Below are 20,958 nucleotides of genomic sequence, written 5' to 3'. Positions count from 1 at the left end.
TGTGTGTGTGTGTGTGTGTGTGTGTGTGTGTGTGTGTGTGTGTGTGTATGCATGTGCGTTTTTCTGCAGGACACTGATGGTTCTTTACTCCATATTTCAAGTTGGGTGATAAAATGACTAGGAGGAAAGTGGCTGACGGCTCCCTATGTACCCCAACCCTAATTAATCTTAGAAGGAAAGTAAGACAGGAGGTGAGGTGGGTTGAGGTGTGGCGAGGTTTCTATCTGCTCAGAGGGAATGGGCTACATTTACAATCTTCCTCAAAAGAACAAGATTTCTACCCTTACTCCAATCCATTTCCACTTCATGGGTCAAGGGAGTAAGCGTTAAGCTCACTTATGGTTTCTGCAGCTGCGAAATAACTGAGATGACACCATCCATGGTGGTGTTTGGACTTGCTTCCAACCAATCCAGAGTCAGGATGCTAGAGATAAAATAAGACTCGTAGGATTTGATGGTGGTTGAAGTTGGGTTATGTACAGAGAGGGTTCATTTTGCTATTTCTTTTCTACTTTTGAATACATTTGAAATTTCCCATGAAAAATGTTCAGAAAAAGTAGAAAACAAGTATTAATTCACACACACTGGTTTGCCAAGTTTGCTATTTTTTTCAGAGGGGTCAATGAGTTGCCACATTTAATCAGTATTCTCTACAAAGTGGCCTAAGGGAATCTCTACTAGGGAAGGACATGATGTTAATTCCAGAAAAGAAAAGCAAAAGTGAATGCTCTGTAGTATTTTCTAAACTCCCTAAACTCAGAGACCCATCAACCCTCCGCAGTAACACTTTCTCTAATTCAAAGAAATGAGGCCACAGTGAACCCTCCGTTACCTGTGTGATCCTGAATCGGTCCCGTCTTGCTGGTCAACACACTCCATCTGAGTTGCACGTGATTGTCATGCTCCCAGTGACAGAACGTCTTATGAGAACCCCAGCCAAACTCACAGTTAAAACCATATGTTGGAAACTCTTCAGTGGGTGGAAAGGAAAAAAACAGAGACAAGCAGAGAAAGACACATTTAATCATTTAGGTCAGAGAGGTCCTTAATTCGTTCATGGAAAGCATGATTTACATAACTTCATGTCTGTTTGAAAATTCCAGGAAAGCCACAAAATCCAGGATTACCACGAAACTCAAAAGATGCATGGAGAAGTCCAAATGCTTACAACATCATATTTAGTAACATTTAAAAATAATTTTTTTTTTAATCCAGCTCAAAAAGATTATGGACTGCCTGTCAAATTGCTACATAAAATTTCCAGGAAGGTTACTTTCCAAAGCATGTATATTACATGTATATTATGTTAGCATTCTCCCTATTTCCGCAACACTTAATATGAAAGATACTCTGCTCTTGAGGATGAGTCATATAAATTGATATCCACCAATGAAAAGAATCTTAATTAGAGATTGACCCATGAACCTCAAAAGTCTAGCAACGTGACTTGGCTGAATATCTCACCCTGGAGGTTATTTGTATTCTCACCACACCAGCTCATGCTGCAGGTTTTTACCGGCAGATCTCTGAAGCATTGCATAAGATTATTTTTTACTTCTGTGCCTTATATCAGGTCAGGTATTTTAACTGGAAGCCTCTGCTGTTTTAGTGAATTTTCAGATTTGCCTATAAATTGTTTGCCCCACTTAAAACCTCAATGTAAAGTCAAGGAAAGACAAAGCATACTGGAATAGGTACCCACTTGTATATTTTGTAACGTTCAAAATGCTTCCTTTGGAATCTAAAAGGAAAGTATGAAGGGATTCTCAGGAATGATGTGTGTGTTCTACAAGGTGCTCTTTGGCTATGGGATTTTTTTAAACCTCCATAGCCTTATTTTTTTACTCAATCCTTTTTTTTTGGGAAATTGGTTAACTTTTTAAGAATGGGGAAAATGAAGTCTTTGATGCTTGGAATTTTGGGGGGGTAAACTTGAGCTAACAATAAAAAATAATCCTAAAGATAAAATTCTCTTGTCTTCTGCCAGTCCACTCATCCCCCGAATATACAATAAAATTAAGCACACAATAGGGGCTGGTTTCTCTAATGAGGGTTATTGCTTCTCACTGAGTTCAGGTGTCCACAAGATGGCAGCATTGAGACGAGGAGGAAGGTGCCTAGGGCAGCTAGCCAACTGATCTAAAAAATAAAGCCTCAAAACAACTTCTCTGTACAATAAGGGAAGTATGGTATTATATGCTGTGTTAGGGTCAGGCTGAGAGCCTATCTCATTTGGATCTTTTCTTTAACTTTGTCTAAGCATTTAACACAAATATCTTGCTTTCTTCTCCGAGTCTGGGCTCCCTTGCCCCTCCCCCACTTCAACAATGGCAGGAGGGACTGTAATGGAAAGGTTTATTGAATAGATAAGAATGAGTTACTTCGCATTTTCAGTTTCCAAGGAACTCTTTTCAAATGCTAATGTGAAATTTGGAAGGAAGGCACCACACGCATTGTCAAAACTGAGCAGGATGGATTCTCCCATCCGATGACAGTGTGACCTGCCAAAGGATTCACAGGGACAGCTGGGAAAGTAAACCTAGTAAGTCACGTGATGTGTATAACGTGAGCGCTTTCAGTTCGGGCAAAGGGCTGTATTTCACAGCGGTAGTGTCACTGGAGAGATAGATTTCATGCCTAGTCCATCATAACCATGAAATAGGGCTTCTTAAAGCATGAGAAACCCTCTCCAAAATCTGCCCCGCTTCTGTACAGCAAGATTGAATTTTGCAGAAGTAGTGGTCAGCTGAACAGTGACAGAATGGTTGAACAACCTTGGATGTCAACGCCCACAGCCCCGAAAGGTACTGTTGTGTAATCTCGTGTTAGAAAATGTTAATATGGGAAAATGTTAATATGTGTGTGGTTCTGGGGGTCTCTACTTAAATGTTATTTATAAGACACGCACAAAGAGAAGGGCAGTAAGCCATTACAGCATACACATTTCTGGTTATATTTGCCTTGTAAATACATTAAATTTATTGTATAATTTACAGAAAACCATACTATCCGTAACTTGGCTATTACTATTCTGGTGATGTCATAAAATATAAGAAGAACTCGGGCATTTTTGTCATGGCCAGGACAGAGGATGGCTTTGCCTGAAGGAGTAATTCAGGCACTTCTGCTCCAGTGAATGGAAGTCAGCCTTTATCTTCCACTGTTCTTCCCAATCTACGAATTTAACATGGCTATCTGCTCTAACTACTCTTTTATCTGCTTGTCCCGATCATATAATTTACGGCAATCTTGTTAAATTAAAATAAATGTTTTTTTTTTTAATCAGTACCTTTTGTGGGGGATGGGTATGGAGTCAGAATAGTTCAATGTTGAAGATTCAAGCCTGGCTAGAAAGGCTATTAAACACACACAACACACAAAAACATTTCCAGAAAGGAAAAAAAAAAAAAAAGAGAGAAAGAAAGAGGAAGAGAGAAGGACAGGAGCAGAGGAGAAAAGGGCAGAGAAAGAAAGAGAAAAAAAGCAAATGGACGAATGAAATGTGTATATAGGACTAAGTACGTGTGACCTTTCAATCTTCAAAATATTACCCAGGCCCTGTGGCTGCACAATTCTCATTAAATTCATTGGGAATAATCTGGCTAAATCCCTCCTTGACTCTTCAAAATAGCAGGAAACAATATTCTGCACTTAAATTTATAGCCCCTGTGAGCCAGCACCAGCTGCGCCTGGTGAACCCAGTTTGCCCAGAGTTAGATCGTCGTTAGCACCATATACGTACAAGGATTTAATTTTTAAATCTGGTCTTCAAAACTTCTATTGGGTATGCAAGCTTGCTTACTCATAGGCTGGTCTTGCAGTGGAAATAAGTGGAGGTGCCTGGGTCAACGCAACCATGGGTCATGAACATACTCTGAACTGCTCTAGTGGATATTTGGGGATCCCTGGAGGGTAAGAGGCTTCACCAGGGGGAGCTGGATTTAAAATGCAGGGTTTCTCATCAGTTCCTGGCAGAGCATTTAAACAGGCTTTTATGCATCCGATTACAACCCAGACAGTATATGAATATTATATGCCCAGTGAATGTATTATATTGAGAAGAATCCTCAACATGAAGACTTCAGACTCTGCTTGAATCTCTAGTGGCTTCAGCAAAATCAGATGATGATGCAAGTTTAGGGTCTGACTTGCTGCTGCTTGTCAAGGTGCCTGCAGGACAGTGGGGATCCAGGTATCAGTCGGTTCATCTGACCATGGGGTGAACACCACAGTTAGACCTGATCTCTGAGCATTGGCTTAGCCAGGAGGTGACAATGAACGGAACTCCTCAAAGAAGCTCAGACAGTTCACTATACATAAACGAAGATCTAGAGAGCCAGATTCATGACTCAGACAATGGGAAAACAGGAAACCAAGGCAAGTTGTAAAGGACTCTGGGCTGACTGTAGAACAGACAACCCCATCAATAAGCCCTGTGGTCCTGTAACAGAAAAGAACAAACCTTGGGGACTTCCCTGGTGGCGCAGTGGTTAAGAATCCGCCTGCCAATGCAGGGGACATGGGTTCGAGCCCTGGTCTGGGAAGATCCCACATGCCGTGGAGCAACTAAGCCTGTGCGCCACAACTACTGAGCCTGCGAGCCAGAACTACTGAGCCCACGTGGCACAACTACTGAAGCCCGAGTGCCTAGATCCTGTGCTCTGCAACAGAAGCCACCGCAATGAGAAGCCTGCACATCGCAATGAAGTGAAGCCCCCGCTCACCGCAACTAGAGAAAGCCTGTGCACAACAACGAAGACCCAACATAGCCAAAAACAAACAAACAAACAAATGAATACATTTAAAAAAAAAAGAACACAACCATATTATTAAAAAAAAAGAACAGACCTGACTGCATATTGGATCTATTCCTTTAGCTCTAACCCTGTGCTCTCTTGCGGGTGCTTAGTCTTGTTGGCTCTGCACTTTTGTAAAAGAATGTTGCCTATAGCCTGAAATACACAGGAAAGCCCATTCTCAAGGCTGACCTTTAAAGGTATTACACTTTTCCATTCATATAGAAACAAAAAGTTGCAGAATATAAAATAACAATTGTCTTGTTGGAGGTTTATAGGAACATTGTGACCGCACGTCCACGAACAGCTGCCAAGAACAAAGGATTCCAGCACTAAGAAGTTTACAACAACTAGTCACATCCCCTCCCCTTTCAGTCTAAAAGAAGCTTGAATCCTAACTCGGGTAAGATGGTTCTTTGGGACACTAGTCCACCATCTTCTCGGTCTGCTGGCTTTCTGAATAAAGTTGCTATTCCTTGTCCCAATACTTCGTCTCTCTATTTATTGACCTGCCGTGGGGTGAGCAGTATGAGCTTGAACTCGGTAACAGTTTGACGTGAACTTGTTCAGGTGGTGGTAGCAAGGGGTCTTACCGGTTCACGATTTGTACCTCTGCCCTCTGACCACAGGAGACCCTATGAGAGGACTGTCTGCTCTGGATCTCCTCTGTGAAGCTATCAAGACAAAGGCCTTGAGTTCATGCACAAATCAAAAGTTCACAGAGCCATTCCTGGTCTGATAACAAAGACTTCCAGCACTGAGGGAGAGTCATCCCATTTGGGGATCTGACGTACCTTTCCATTTTCTCCAAGGCTGCTGTTCATGTTTGGTTTTTTGATGACCCCTAGTTCTTTGGACAGGGAGGAAAAGAGATGAGATCTAACAAGCTAGCTGGCAACTTCCTAGTGATTGTAATTAACTCTCTGACAAGAGGAAAAACTAGAGAGACAGTTAAAATGTTTGTTACATTATTAGAACGTCACTTGTTCACCTTACCCCTCTTCCCTGTGACAGAGGGTCATAAAGAACCTGCAAGGAAGTTACCCCATAAAAACCGCCCTGATGGGGCTGAGTGGGAAACCAGGAATTTCCTATCAGGGAAGATGGGAAGAGAGCAAGAGCCCCATCCAGGAGGCAGGGGCAGCCAGCCAATCCCCCAAGGCTACGTTTTATAACCTGAAAAGGTGTGGATGGGACTCCCAGCTGGCTGTTGGAATTTAGCTGAACACTATTCTTCAGTTTCATCTTCGGTATTTGGGGGTGTCTGAGCTGAGTGGTAGCAGGGAGTCTGTCACCCTGAGCCCACCATGGGGAAACCTGGGGTTAAGTTCAGCTAAAGGGAAGTTTGTTTTGCTGGTTAATTGGGTCAAGAGTGACAGCACCCTTTAAGGAAGCATGCTAATCAGAGCAGTCCTTTCTGTTTTCTGCTGGCTGCGGAGGGTCTGCTGTTGAGGAAACAGTGATGCACACCACATGCCCCATTAAGAAGTGACCGTGGAGGCCAAGGCTGCGGGCTTCAGTAGAGGAAATGGGAGAAGCTGGTGAGCTGACCTGTTCACCTCACTCTAATGATTAACTTTAAAGTATGTAAAACTTCTGATTGCTTATACGGACAGTTTCCCCTGGTGTGTGTCTGTGGGGAAGATTTTCAAAAAATACTAACAGAATACAAAAGAGAGTGAGGGGGAGACCACCTTACCCCTGTGGCTGGGCCCTGATCAACAGCAAACCAGAGGCTCTACAAGTCATCACAGGGCCTCTATTAATACAAGGATGCAGAGGTGCCCTTCCCGAGGGCGCTCCTCTCCGGGCGCACTGCTAGCCCTGGCTTCCTGCACCCCATCTCGCGGCGCACCCACTGGAAATGCGGCTGTAAACCTGCCCACTCTGTGGCAGACCAAACTGACAAACTTCGCCCGTCTCCGATTTGCTGAGTGGCGATGAAAAGAAATAGTCAGGCTGCTGCCTGGGAGGCTTCCTTCTCCTGAGTTTGCAAACACAGTCCGTGTCCTAGACGTGCTGCGTTTAAACACAGTATGTTCCTCGGTTCCTTCCGCTGAGAGCGGGGACTGTCACCATTTGGCAATGACTGATGGGGAAGGAAATGTTGCTCCCTGCTGCATATACATGTGGATGAAAGGAAAGCAGTGTTTATGGCTCATGCTTGGGGACCAGATGCTGGTGGCATCTCTGCTAGGACTTTGAGGGAAACGGAAACTGAGAACCGTAGCGATGTGCTATTTTGTGGGAAAGAACAGGCATATGTGAAATCTACCACATTTTCTCTTTGGTATTTGATACCTGATTGTATAGTGCTGTCTATCACGGTTGGCTTTTCTGTGGTCAGCACAGTGGTACCACCTGAAACACAGAAACAGTAACATATGAGATGAGAAAAAGGCAGCATTGTAGGTAATATGTAGTAGAGAATGCTGTATGCTTACATACATCTGTTAGAGGCTAGCAGTTCCCTCAGCTAATTCTTCCTTTAATTCCAGCTACAGCAAATGTCTTAAATTTTGTTCACCACAATACATTTATTCATAAAGCATCTAGGCAGTATGGAGAGTTCCAGACTTCCTTCCAAGGGCATTCCCTGACTCCCAGACTAATCGACGACGCTCACAATTGCAAGAGTGAAAAGCAAAGGCCGCCCAAGGTCCTTAGTGACTTAAGTATTAAACTTGACCTAGACCTCTAAGCTTCAAATAGTTTCCCAAGGTTTCAGATGTGTGTCTTGGGGGGAGTTGCAAGGCTGGTCCCCACAATCTATTTTAAAAACTGAAGTTTTAAAGCAGATGGCAGTAATTCCTCCTTTCTTTTGCGGCTGCGGTTGTTTGTTTTTCCCAAGGACAAATAATTCCGCCCAGTATGCAGTTCGGAGAAGCTGCAGGAAAAGGGGAAGGGGCGGAGGGACACATTTCTTCACAGTCCCGAGGAGCTGGAAGGCTGCACAAACAACACCCTGAATGCCATCAACTTCAGTCAGCCCGGTTCGACTTGGAATCCGTGGTCTGGGGACCAGTGGAAACTTAGATTTACCCTCTTAGCTTGGGTATCTTAGCTCAGCCATTTTCCGCCCTTCGTCATGAGACTTCTGTTTTAAAGTCCCGTTCTTCAAGTTGCCCAACCCACAAGCATCACCTGAACGCTTCTTGAAAAACTGGTTTGCTGTTTATTACTTTGGTGCTTGCGAAAGCCATTTCTCCATATGTGTGCCTGCCTTGCAGATCATGGTCGAGAGCATCTATTTGCTTTCCCGAGAGATAAAGTCCTGGGCAGACTCAGGGTAAGGGCATGGGGGGCTCATGCCCATCGTGGAAAGTTTGGAGGTGGCTCTGAGGTGCCATTGTACACCTTCCAGTAGTGTCATTCAATAGAGACTCTAGTCATCTCTATTCTGGCCGAGGCCTAGTCCTATCCTGCAGCTCCCATGGGTGAGAAATCACCCGGATCATGAATCAGAGAGCCGTAAAGCTGAGCTCTTGAAATGGCCTCAAGATTTCTGAGCTAGTCCACTGTTGCACCAAGTTGTGGTACCCCTGCTGGCCCAGTAAATATGCTGGATAAGTGGTCTCACGTGTGCACGGCCTCAATGAGGCAGGCGCTAGGAGAAGCCATTACATATATTATGGGTTAAGAAGGTGAATCTATAATGGCAGAATTGGAGGGAGGCCAGACGCATTAGCATTCCGTTCCCAGTGGTCTTAAAGGAGAAAGACTCAAGGTGAAACTTCACTTTTAAAAACAGATATGCACTGTCAGTTGTGTTAGAGGTTGGGAGCCAAATTCCGCTGTTGGGGACACACAGATCCAATGTGAAATTTGGCCTCCTGGTGCCTTTGAAGCCAACTGTATTATCTAATGACATCAAAGGCATGTGCAAATGAGTAACTTCAAGGGTGAATTTTCACCCTGACAAGCAAGCAAGGGAGAGCAAAACCTCTCCTCATTTCCATGCATTTGGTACAGTTCACCTGGAATTCAGTGTTGTTTATAGGTAATGAGCATTTTGCTAAATACTTATTTCCCCCTATATTCAAATAGGCCACCCCCCAGGAGAAGACATTAAAGTGACATCATCTCTGTTAAGGAACCGAACCTTAAGAGAGCATTGATCCCAATTTCCATGCTGCCAACCAGCAGGGTGAAAGGGAGAATACTTTTCGTTTGGTTTTGGACACTGAACGTTCAAAGTTTGCAGCTGTGACAGAAAGAGCAAGGAGGGTACAGACTTGTGTGTGAGCCCAGGAGGTGAGATGCTCACCTGTGAAAAGATAGTGGGTTAGGTAGGGGCAGGCTGGGCTGCTTGCAAACACCGGCAAATGTCAGCCCGCCCTTCTTCAGAAAAGACTAACACAGAGCTTCATAGAGCAAAATAAGCTTTTAAAAAAGGACCAATGGGCCGTCATGCAGTAAATGAATACAAAGCATGAGGATGTCTTCTTAGATCACCTCTTCTTGTTGGGGCAATAGGGTGAGCCTTAGCAGCACCCCCGGAAGTTCTTAATATATGCACGTATAGATCAAATTATTGAAACAAACGTGCTGGCCTGAGAAAATGACTTTTCGCCAGGGTAATATGTAAAAAAAAAAAAACCAAAAAACTAGAATGGATTTTTTTCTATCTACCCAGTAAATGATTTTAAATGCTGTAGATAAACTATCGCCTTGTACTTATAAAGGACTGTCAGTGTTTCCAGTCAAAATGACCCATTTTCTGTGGTTTGCAACTCGGGGCCATACACAATTTGCTCCAGGCTAACAGACTCACCCTATTTCATTCAAAGGCTTAGGTTTCAATTGATTCAGTCATGAGCCAATGCACAAATGAGAAGGTTGGTTGTTCTGACACAAGGAATAAATCTGAGGCTTTGTCTCTAATCAATATTAACTGACCACTTTAGGGTTTATAAAGGAAAGAACCTCTCCTCAAGAGGGTAATTGAACAGGGGAGTCTCTGATGACTGCAGACGTTCCTTTATATGAGGATTTTCACTACGGATGGGACGTGTGACCGGGTTTGCAAAAAGCCTGAGGTTTGCAGAGTGTTCACAGGCGACCTTGGGAAGGTTCTGCAGGACCTGTTTCACCAGACTGGTACTCTGTTTTAACATCAGCCGTATAAGCTTTTTAGCTGGAGCTTGACATCTTACAAAGAAAAGCCCTCTGCATTAATTAGAGTAATTTTTGTGGCTTGCAACTACTTATATACAAGATTTGTTTTCAAAAGCCCATAGCCACGTGACATTTATTGGCCATTCGACTGTAAGCAATTATCCTGGAAATTTGGAGGCAGAGAACCTTAGGAGGTAGGATTTAAATGTAAACTCAGTTCATGGTACTAAACTTCTGAGCTAGATTTTACCCCTTATTCCATCTCAGGGTGCAGAGCAGTCTTCCTCCTTCAGAAGAGAGCTTTTGAAGTAATTGGAAATCTGGGACATTTCCTTCCACATTTTACATTAATGCGTTAGCTAATAACGTGGCACTGTTGTGGAGTTACATGGTAACGCCTTCAGTTTCGCCCATGAAAATGAATTACGTGGGCTCTCCTGAATCCCTTTTGGGTAAAAATACAGACCTGCATCCACGGGCTCGTGTTTAATGTAAAATGAGAGTCAGATGCTGTAAGAAACTGTGTTTTGATCTGGGTAGCAGTAAAGGCCGCACGGTACCTTTGGCAGCAATAGGGTGATAATTCTAGTGCTTTGGCCAGTTTCCAAATGGTGGCCTCCCATTTCCCCACTTGCTTAATGTTTCCTCTGCCAGTCCAAGTAGAAGAGAAGGTCACTTTCTAGTTTTTAGAGTTTTAGAATATCATGGAGTAATCCTCTAAATAAGTTGGTGAGGCACGTGGCACACACCATCCCTGATATATCCGCTAGTGGTGATGTCAAATGACAACAAATTCTGCCCTTGTAAATTCTAATGTAAAATGATTCGCAAAATCCTAGCTTCAAAGCTGCATTTCAAATATAAGCTTGATTTCATTAATTAGTTGGTTAAAGGATCCACTCAAAAAATTTGATCCCGGTTAGAAACTGAAAAGAAACGTTCTCCAGCGTGTGGTTATGTACGGGTGGTGCACATGTTATCTCGGAAGGGGGTGGAAGGTCAAAGATGAGAATCAGTTTATGTTCCATTTAGCCATGGAGGAATTCTTATCCAATGAAGACAATCCTAGCCTTTGGCTCTGAAAATGGCTAACATTATCGCTCGAATGGCTGTGGCTGTGAAGGACAATTTGTTTACATGACAACATGAGGAAATGAAGATGCACGTGTTTTGGCAAGGCTTCCTCCCGCCTGCCGCCGCCGTGAGGATTTCCGCAAACACAAACAGACGTTAATTAGCGGGTCTCGACTACAACATGAACTGAGATGGTACAGCAATGGGATGAAGATGGTTTCTGCACCTGTGAGCTGGAAGTCATCACCTGTTCCGCTGTGGCAGTTGGCCTGGTCGTCATCACATTCATCCACCAGGTTCCCATTGGGAGTGGTCGGTCCAGCTGTAGGTGCTGAAACAAGATCCAAAGATTATTTTCTCACACCTCTGAAATGTATTCTCCAGCCCCTGGCTGTTGATCCTGCTAATGCTTTTGCAGAAAACTCTAATCTGTGGTTAGAAGACCGGGAGCGTGGTTTGCCTCTCTTTCAGGAGCGAAATATACTCAGATTTTGCAGAATGCATTGGGGACTGCTTTGTTTTGGTACTTGATCTGTATCTCCTTCGTAGAATTGGCTGCCTTAGCATTTTATACATTGTTATCTACATACACATCCTTTTTCTGAAAAGTTCTTGTATTCTCACTGGTTATTTATTCATGACCCTGAAGTTGGGAACTTTGATGATAGAGATTTGGCTTGAACTGTTTTTCCTTTCATTTTCAAGGTGCTAGAGGACTCACTTGTCAAGAATTCTTTTATATTCTTGGTATTTACTAAGTTTATCTTGTAAAATTTTCCCCAAAAGGGAGTCTCAGCATTCATTTTTAGTACAATATTGTTCTTTACTTCTTTATTTTTTAAAGAGCAACTCCATTTCCCTCTAAGTAAGCTTCTCAAGATTGTGAGCCCAGGCAGGTGTCTGGGAGTTCCCTGGGGTCATTTTACCTTAACTCCCAGAGGACTACATTCCACTGCTGGCAGGTATTCCCATAGCTTTGAGTTTGTAGTTGAAAAGTAGCCAACATTAATCAAAGACTGCTTTTGAAGTTCTTTAAATTTAGTTCTGTCTATTTTTCTTTTCCAGCCTGTTACTCATTTTTGCAATCTGTTTAATATCTTACAGTTTTCGGCATTACATTTCACTTTACATGACTTGAGATAATGGACAGTTCTCTTGATGTCTGAAAACCAGACAAGATGCTGGGAGTGGGGGCCTGTTCTCTAACAGCTTCTGGCCAATTGGAATGTGCTGGTAACTGCTGCTTTCTCAATAAAAATTTGACCCTGTTTGTTATTGTGCTAAAGGCCTGAGCAGAGTTATAATAAATGTAGAAACATAGCTAGTTTCAACTTCCTCAACTGCCCCAAACACACACCAATAATAATTAGGAAATCGCCACGTACAGGTAATGTTCACACCGTTTAGGGGTACAAACCAGACTCTGTAAAATGCATACACACGTATTCTGGGTTCTGCTTATTGTTAACACTGAATCAATAGAATCCTCTTTGGCAATCCAGATGCTTGCCTTTGCTAAGCTGCCTTTGCTCTTGGTAACGTGCCACTTTCAAACTCTCTATTCATCTTGCTGGTTTTTCCACATTCCTTATGGTATTTAAAAAAGGAGTTGTTTTGCACTGGAAGCGGACCAGGGTAGTACGGGGATTAAATTGAAAAAAGTAAAAAGTGATGTCCCAATTTTACTACTTGAAAATCTTTTATCTTCTGTGGTTCTCTAACTGTTTCTTAAACATAAGTGCTAGCCCCAAATAAGATGGAGACTCCGAGATGGCTGGGCTGCACATCACCCTCTTTCTCTATCTTTGGGTATCTCCTGTAGCACAAGGTACAAAGTCTGTATTTAATAAGGGCCTGTTAATCGTTTTAAGGGAGAAGAAAAACACTCCCTTTCACCAACTGTGTTAAACAGCTTTGACAACACTTTCCCTGGGTGCTGGCTCCTCGTGTGGCTCGGGGCAACTTCCCCACCTCGGTGAGTGCCTGCAAACATCTGCAGCAAACCCCTTCACCACCATTGCTACCTCACCACAGAGTTGACACTGGCAAACTGCCACCAGGCTCAGTCTTTTCAACCATCCATTCATTCCACCTTCTAAATCAATGTCGCTTCCCAGAATCGGGGCTAAAGTCCTGCATCAGAGCAGCAGACGCCCTTTTCCAGGCAACCACATTGCTCAGCACACTGAACGAATGTGTCTGCAGGTGGTTCAGTCTGCCCAGCCCTTCTTTTTCTTGGCATCTTTGCCAAAGTCCTGGCACATGGTCATTCCTGGTCTGTGTTGACAGTGACTAGATGATTCAGAGGTCCTGGGACATAACTACAGATATGGAAACAACTACCTAATAAAGAATCGGAGATAATGGCCTGCTTTTCAATAAACACATAGGAAAGCAGCTATGAATTATTCACTAGGATGGTGATTTATAGCTTAAGATTCTTTAGTGTGTAAGAAATGTTTTATGATATTTAATGTGCTCAGGAATGTAATTATATTTGGGTAGCTTAAAACACAAATAATTATGAAATCCCAAGAAGGTGATATTTAAGAGGCATCCTTCCAAACAACTCTGAGCATATGCTCAACGGATTAACATCTGGGTACCAACAATAGCCATTCTTTGCACTAACCTAAAGAAAGACCTTTCTGGGGATGAAAAAGTTGGTATAAGGTTACTCGTTTATGCCCAAATTGAAGGCAGATGGGAATTCCAAGGCACAAAAGCATTAAATAGTACACTACGCAACCATCATATTTTTTCAAACATGCATCTCATTCATTATGTGAAAAAATGCAGAGGAGAGTGCGGTTCTGAGGTCAGTGTGAGAAGTGAATTTGTCCTTGATATGACCTTCCTATGATAACCTAAGTCTATCTTTAAACAGACCTCACTGTACATTATATATATTATCTCATGTAAAGTTTTGTTTCTCTGCAGCAGCCTAAGAAATTCAGGCAGGGGACTTCCCTGGTGGTTTAATGGTTAGGGCTCTGTGCTTCCACTGCAGGGGGTGCGGATTCAATCCCTGGTCGGGGAACTAAGATCCCTAAAGCCTCGCAGCCTGGCCAAAAAAACCCCCAAACAAAGCCAAAACAAAACAAAACAAAAAACCAACAAAAATTCATTCAAGATAATGTCTTGATGTTTCAGCCTGTCAAATGCTGCTTCCTGCTAGTATGTGATGGTAGTCAACACTGCAGATGCCAACTTGGACCAGACACGGACCTCTGAACAACACTGAGAAGGTCATGGAATCTGTGGTCACCGGGGTTGAGGGAGGGAGAGGGAGGGGGACTGCTTAATGGGTAGGGGGTTTCACTTCGGAGCGATGGAAACGTTTTGGAACTAGATAGAGGTGTTGGTTGCATAAATAATTGTCAACGTACTAAATGCCACTGAATTGTTTACTTTAAAGTGGTGGATTTTAGGGAATTCCCTGGTGGCCTAGTGGTTAGGATTCGGAGCTTTCACTGCGGGGGCCTGGGTTTGATCCCTGGTCAGGGACCATCCTACATGCCACGAGGTGCGGCCAAAATACAACAACAACAACAGAATAAAATAAAATAATTAAAGGCTTCCCGGGTGGCGCAGTGGTTGAGAGTCCGCCTGCCGATGCAGGGGACGCGGGTTCGTGCCCTGGTTCGGGAGGATCCCACGTGCCGCGGAGTGGCTGGGCCCGTGAGCCATGGCCGCTGAGCCTGCGCGTCCGGAGCCTGTGCTCCGCAGTGGGAGAGGCCACAGCAGTGAGAGGCCCTCGTACCGGAAAAAATAAATAAATAAATAAATAAAATAAAAATAAAATAATTAAAAAAACAAAATGGAGGATTTTATGTTATGTGAATTTCACAATACATCATTTTCAAAAAAAAGTCAAAGAAGACAACCCCACAGAATCTGAGGAGCGTTATGGAAACAACCTACAAAAAATTAGGATGTGAAGGCACTGTTATGGAAGACAGGGCACGGGGCCAAGTCCTGAAGGATGGGCACGGTTTCTAGGGGCAAAGCCCAGGGGCAGCAAGTGCTGGTGTGTTGGTCTACCACCTCCATCCATGCTGAACTACTTGAGTGTAAGGTCCACGTCCTATAGACCTTTGTGTTCCCGGTGCCTCCTTTGTGTCTGGGAAAGAACTTGTACTCAGTAAACATTGTCAAATGAGAAGATAAACTAATCCCAAGGGGGTAGACAAAGGACTAGGGGAAGATCTGGGAATGATGCAGTGTGCACTTAGGGACAGGAGAAGGCTGCTTGTCTACAAGTCTTCCTGTTGAAACGGAGAAATGAGGGTCAGTAGCGTATTTGCTGAATAAGTCGTGCAGGGCGCCAGGTGATGACGGACCAGCAGGCACAAGAGACACAGGATCGCCCAGGAGAAATGGGGCAATCTGCAGCAGCACCGTCAGGGGCATAAGTGCATGATGAAGGAAATAAAACATCTGAGGAACCAGGGGGGGCTCTGGAAATCGTGCTTACCTTCCACCTCACAGCCCAGCAGCTCCATCCGTAGCCCTAGTCCACCGTGAGTGGCTCTCTCGGGGTAGATCCTGATGAATCGCGTGGAAAGGGGTGGAAATGTCCGTAGCTCAGGTGTGTCATAGTTGTTGTTGCCTTCAAAAGACTGTGAAGTATGAAGAACACCAGGTATTAACAAAACCTCCCTTTCAGCAGAAAAGTCCTTCCTTTACGACTCTTAGCAGGGCAGAGAAATGGGCCTCATTCTACTACTTCGTAAACGGCTGACATTCCTTTCCTAAATGAGGAGGGAAAAAACAATCAAACCTTCTCTAAGAAGTGACAGATGTCGTTTCTTAGAAACTCTGGAGGATACACTGAGGCTAGACCAGAAGCTGAGGATTTAATGAGACACATTTTTAAATGACAGTCTGATGTGCCTGGGAGAAGTGACACTTTTACCACTTCCTTGAAAAAGTGGAGGAAGAAAACTCAGGAAGGGGGCCTGCCGTTTTTCAGAGCTTGTAACAGACACCACATTTCCAATAACGACTCCTGTCACGTTCTCTTAAATGAATGGGTCCTGGTTTTGCTAAAACTCCGTCCTCTAGAAGAGCGAGGAATTCCATTCCTGGAGGAGGAGATAGTAAATTTCACGTACTTCAAGCTCTCTGTAACCAAGAACTTGGGTTATTCCAATCCATTGGAACTGCTGTTGGCTTAAGCAGTACCACCAGCTGGAGGCATTTGTAGATAAAAGACTTTCTCATCTCAGGAAAGTGACAGGGTCCTGACCGCTAAGCGATGTTCTGATGCCTGGTTGCACTGCAGTGAGTTGGCACCTCTTGGTGAAGAGCATTCCTAACTCGACATCACTGTGACACGTTCAGGAGCCCGGCCGTTATTGCCCTGCTGCCACTGGATTATTCTGTTTTCCTTTTTACAGTGACAGGAAGGTCAAAATCCTTGAGTGGAATCATAAGAAAATAGAGCAATGGCTAGGTTTGTTTTCTCTTTTAAGAAATGGATAAGCCTCTCTGTATCCTCTTCTCCCAACATCATTCCTAACTCTGTCCAGAATGGCAAGAGGGGAGGGGATTAGAAAAATCAAACTGCCTTATCACTGGGAGTATCCTTTTATATATCAAGCATCATGTGATGTTTACTCGTGCAAGGCATTGTTCCATGTGCTTAAAATGTATTCACTCAGTTAATCCTCAAGACAACTCCAAGAGGTAGGTTCTATTATTGCCCTTCTTTTACAGGCAAGGCACAGAGGGGTCAAGTAATTTGCCATGACCTTGGGATTCAGACCTACCAGTCTTATCTGGCGTCCTTCACCACACTGCCCTTAGAAACAATCTAGTCTGATTTCCTCATTTTAATAGATGACAACACTGAAGTCTAGGACACTGAGGTCTATTCCCATGGCCACACATTCAGTTTCATTGCTTTTTCTTTCAACGGATTATGATTTGGGCTTCCAAATCTGGTAGATCATATTGAGTGGGTGGCCATATCCAACAGGAGTGGGAACCCTGCCCAATACCTGGGTCAAAACATCACAAACCAGCCAAAGATGCCATCATTCGGTGGTGGAAATATCTAGGCCAAATGGGTGACACAAGTAAGAGAAGCTAGATTGGGAAGGTTGTGACATAACTAGAGGTTTTTTCTGAGTTCTAGAAGTAAATTAATTGACCTTTTCCAACTCAGAAAATCTTCCAGGAATCTAGAAGCACAGGGCTAATACAGACCCACCTCTCTCAATTAAAGTTTCCTTTTATCATTTTCAAGAGTAAATTCACTACTGGGGGCCTCTGCATTCTTGACAGAACTGCAGTTGCTGCCATTAATGGAGAATCTGACGTATAACGTCAGGCCCAATGAAGTGTTCTCAGTAAGATACTAATTATAGTAAAAATAGTATTACTACACATGCAAGTTCTGTGTACGTTAACATAGCTCCAACATTCTCAGGAGAAAAGCACTTATATCTACAGAGTCCCAGGCTTTATCTCCTACTTTTACCTTGAGCAAAGAATTAGCACAATGTAAATACATTATAAACGTTGTCAGTGATGAACTGGGCAGAATATTAGCAAGGAAGGGCCGTATGGAATTGGGCTAAGTTTGCTAACATAGGATTGTTTACAAAATGTCTTTGTGTCCTTTCACTAATCATGCTTTAGAAGAAGAAGGCTTGGAGTATTTAGATCTATTTGCCCCTGAAAAGTCTAGTTGATTCAAAGACTCTGGGGTCCCTTGTCCATCATGCACTATTTAAGGGTAGGAAGTAAGGTGAGGGCGTAGAGGATTTTAAATCCATCAAAGTGCTGTTTTAGAACACAAAACAGTGTGCTCCCTTTACCGTATGTAAAAGGTACTTGGCATCCTAAGCAGGTAATCTTCATTTGCAAGTTAAAATATAGTATGTTTTAACTATCTTTGTGCAATTTAGAAATAAATACTGCTCCTAAATGGAAGGTTTAACCAGTTTCCTTTTTCATCTTGAAGATTTTATTCCAGGGGAAGGACATGTTAGGAATCAGAGACCAGATGCCATGTAAACAATTTAGAAACTTTTATGGTTTAAATACATAAGAACATGATAATGATGGATGAAATGTTTTAGGAAAAAAATCTAACACATTCAACCAATCTTGAATGGAGTTTTTCGTTAAAATTGAAAGCTGTGTGCTGGCTTCTTGTGAATGCTATATGCGATGTCCTACAAAGGGAGTGATAGCTTTAGACTTGATCGCAGACGAGTGGATTGGATACTAAAGGCCAGGAAGCATAAGACGCATCCCATCCAGAGCCTATGGCAATTTGTCTCCTTTCCCTCTTAGAAACCGAATGTTGAAGAAAGTGTCACAACAGCTCACACTGCCATGCGACAGTGGCTCCGGGAAGTTGTTGATTTGCAGCATATTCACACTTGGTGCTAAAGCCACAGGGCTCACAACTCCTCAGAAAAGATCGCCTCTTAGGGGAACTCCAGTTTCTGATGTTTATTTTACTTTTTCTTCTACCAAAACAAGAGGGGTAGACATAAAAGGGGAAAATGAAATGGACACAAGCAAGAGAGTAGCTGCACATAGATTAAAAAAAACCCACGACACTGGAAATGTTTTAGAAACCACAAGTTAACTGGGGATGAGATGGGAGAGGAATTCTTACATTTCCAACAGCATCATCCCTCTTGGTGGCCCGCCCACTGGTGCGGAGTGCAGCCGTAGGGACAGTCTCTGCAGAGCCTCCACATCTGGGCCGAGTGGGAGCTGGCTGCGTGGCCCGGCTTTGTTTATTGTCTGCAAAGCCTTTGGCCCCAGTGACTGTATGAAGCCATATTCCCACACTCCCATTCCCTCTAATGAGCTAAAATCTTTTCATAAAAGGAGTAGGTCCTTGGCAAAGCAGGGACGGAAAGACTGGGACCGAAAGGCCAATTGTGCTAGGCGTGAGAAGTATCATCAGTTGAATACAGAACCCACATATAGTTCTGCATGCAGAACTGAACTTCTGGGGGCTCTTCCTTATTTTAATCTGAAATCAGTTTCTAGGCCATGCAGCACACTCAGGGTGTCCTTTCCTAGTTGGTGTTCTGTGCTCAGGAAATGCACATATATTTAACCAAGAGCCTTAGAAAAACATAATCACTAAAGAATACCTGTTGCGTTAAAAAAAAAAAAAATCATGCTACGTGTTCTGGTGAAGGTTGGAATATTTCTTTTTCACTAGATCCTCAAGGGCCAACTGCTTTTTGAAAGGTTCCAACGTATAAGAAATAGACATAAGCATTATTCATGATGGCCAAGAGTTAGAAGCAATGAAAGTGTCCGTCAGTGGATGGATAGATACCCAACATGTGGTCTGTACATACGATAGAATATTATTCAGCTTTAAAAAGGAATGAAATTCGGACCCAGGTTACGACATGGATGACCCTTGAGGACATCATCCCAAGTAAAATAAGGCTAAATATTGTCTGATTCCACTTACATGAGGCTCCCGGAGTAGTCAAATGCATAGAAACAGAAAGTGGAATGGTGGTTGTCAGGGGCTGGGGGAGAGGGGGTGAAAATATTGTTTAATGGGGGGTGGAGTTTGTTTTGCAAGATGAGGAAGTTCTGGAGGTGGGCTTGCACACCAGCGTGAATGTACTTAACCCTACTGAACTGTACACTTAAAAAGGTTAAGATGGCAAATTTTCTGTTATGTGTATTTCAGCACAATTATGAAACTTTTGAAAATTGTAAAGCACTACAGAATTTAAAGAGTTTTTCATTCAATAAAAAAAAATTTTTTAAACGTAAAAATACACTTAAGGGATGCGTGACAGAAGGGCCCTGGGGGCGGGTGCTCATGGAAAGATTAGAGTCTGCAGAGAGATTCTGAATTCCTACCGCAGTGGCCCCCTGGACCCACCCTCACGACCTCCCGGTCCCCTGAGCCACCTGCTGTTCCCTATGGGAGAGAAAGGTGACCGGCGACGCGATTCTCAGCCGTGGAATTCCTGTCTCCCCTAGAATCTTACTGTCTCCATCACTCGCCCCCGCAGATCCCACGGCTTTCAGGAAATGAGAAGCAGCTCTTCCACAGGAAGAAGCCGGGGTCCTTGATTCAAGTCAAGGCCGTGAGGCAGGGCCCCCTCCCGGCACCGCCCCCCACTCCCGGCGCCGCCCCGCCCCCTCCCGGCGCCGCCCCCGCCCGGGCCTCACCTTGGCCTTGCGCTTGCTGTCGTCCATGACCATCTTCCAGTCCGAGCCGTTGTTGCTGTACCCGATCTTGAATTTCCTCATGAACACCTTGTTCTCCCGGTGTTTGCCCCCCTGAATGATGACGCCCCGCACAATCTTCTCCTCCGCCAGGTCCACCTGAAGCCACTCGTTCACGTACGGGTGCGGGGCGGGCGGCAGTGCCCAGCCCGAGCGGCTGGTCACCAGGCGGATATTTTCAGGCATCCAGTTCCTGTCCCCTTGGTTGGATGCTGTGATCTGGGAGTCGGAAATAAGCCCGGACACCATACCCAACATTCCAGAGCAAGGATAATCTAGAGAGGGGAACGGAATAGGCGATGTAAAATGATTTTCTAGAAGTCTCCATGCTTAGAAAGAGAATCCAACATATTGAATAAAAACATGGTCTGTACGCATTCATGTAGATTTGCAAATGTCTGGATCATCTGACATTAAACCAGAGCTTCCCCGTTCCTCTTTCTACACTCCCTGCCCTACACTCACAGTCCGGTAAAGAAAATCTTTGATAAGAACATTCATTTCTTCCCTTTTTGAGTTCTTCTAAGTTTAAGGTCAAAGTATTGACGTTTGGTCCCTTTGGTATCCGGAAGTTATCTCTGGATCAAGTACAGGCCCTGCCCAATGGAGGTTCAGTTTATGCGGGGCTGGAGATGTGTAAACCAATAATTCCAACAGCAGGAAAGTTGCCAAGACAAAAGCAAAAAGAAGATGATGAGGTGGTGAAGAGAAAGAAAGTGCTCGGCTCAGCTTG

General features: G+C 43.8%; 1 protein-coding gene across 7 annotated transcripts in view; it reads right to left on the bottom strand.

The window, feature by feature from the left end:
* NRP1 (neuropilin 1) overlaps positions 1 to 20,958 on the bottom strand; it is a 140,278-nt gene that overhangs the window by 11,780 nt on the left and 107,540 nt on the right. For 5 of the 7 annotated variants that reach the window (XM_027121761.1, XM_027121763.1, XM_027121762.1 and 2 more), the window contains exons 10-14: positions 20,169 to 20,500; positions 15,466 to 15,610; positions 11,215 to 11,319; positions 7,098 to 7,157; positions 833 to 970 (exon numbers count right to left, since the gene is read on the bottom strand). In XM_027121761.1, the coding sequence (XP_026977562.1) occupies positions 833 to 970; positions 7,098 to 7,157; positions 11,215 to 11,319; positions 15,466 to 15,610; positions 20,169 to 20,500 (780 nt within the window). The remainder of the gene's footprint in view (positions 1 to 832; positions 971 to 7,097; positions 7,158 to 11,214; positions 11,320 to 15,465; positions 15,611 to 20,168; positions 20,501 to 20,958) is intronic. The other 2 variants (XM_027121765.1, XM_027121766.1) reach the window with 1 other exon arrangement.

Source organism: Aethalodelphis obliquidens, unplaced genomic scaffold, assembly GCF_003676395.1.
Source record: "Aethalodelphis obliquidens isolate GAN/ISIS:26980383/991018 unplaced genomic scaffold, ASM367639v1 scaffold23, whole genome shotgun sequence".
Classification (NCBI taxonomy): domain Eukaryota; kingdom Metazoa; phylum Chordata; class Mammalia; order Artiodactyla; family Delphinidae; genus Aethalodelphis; species Aethalodelphis obliquidens.
Note: the sequence above shows the minus strand (reverse complement) of the source record. Positions and strands in the feature narration are given on the sequence as shown.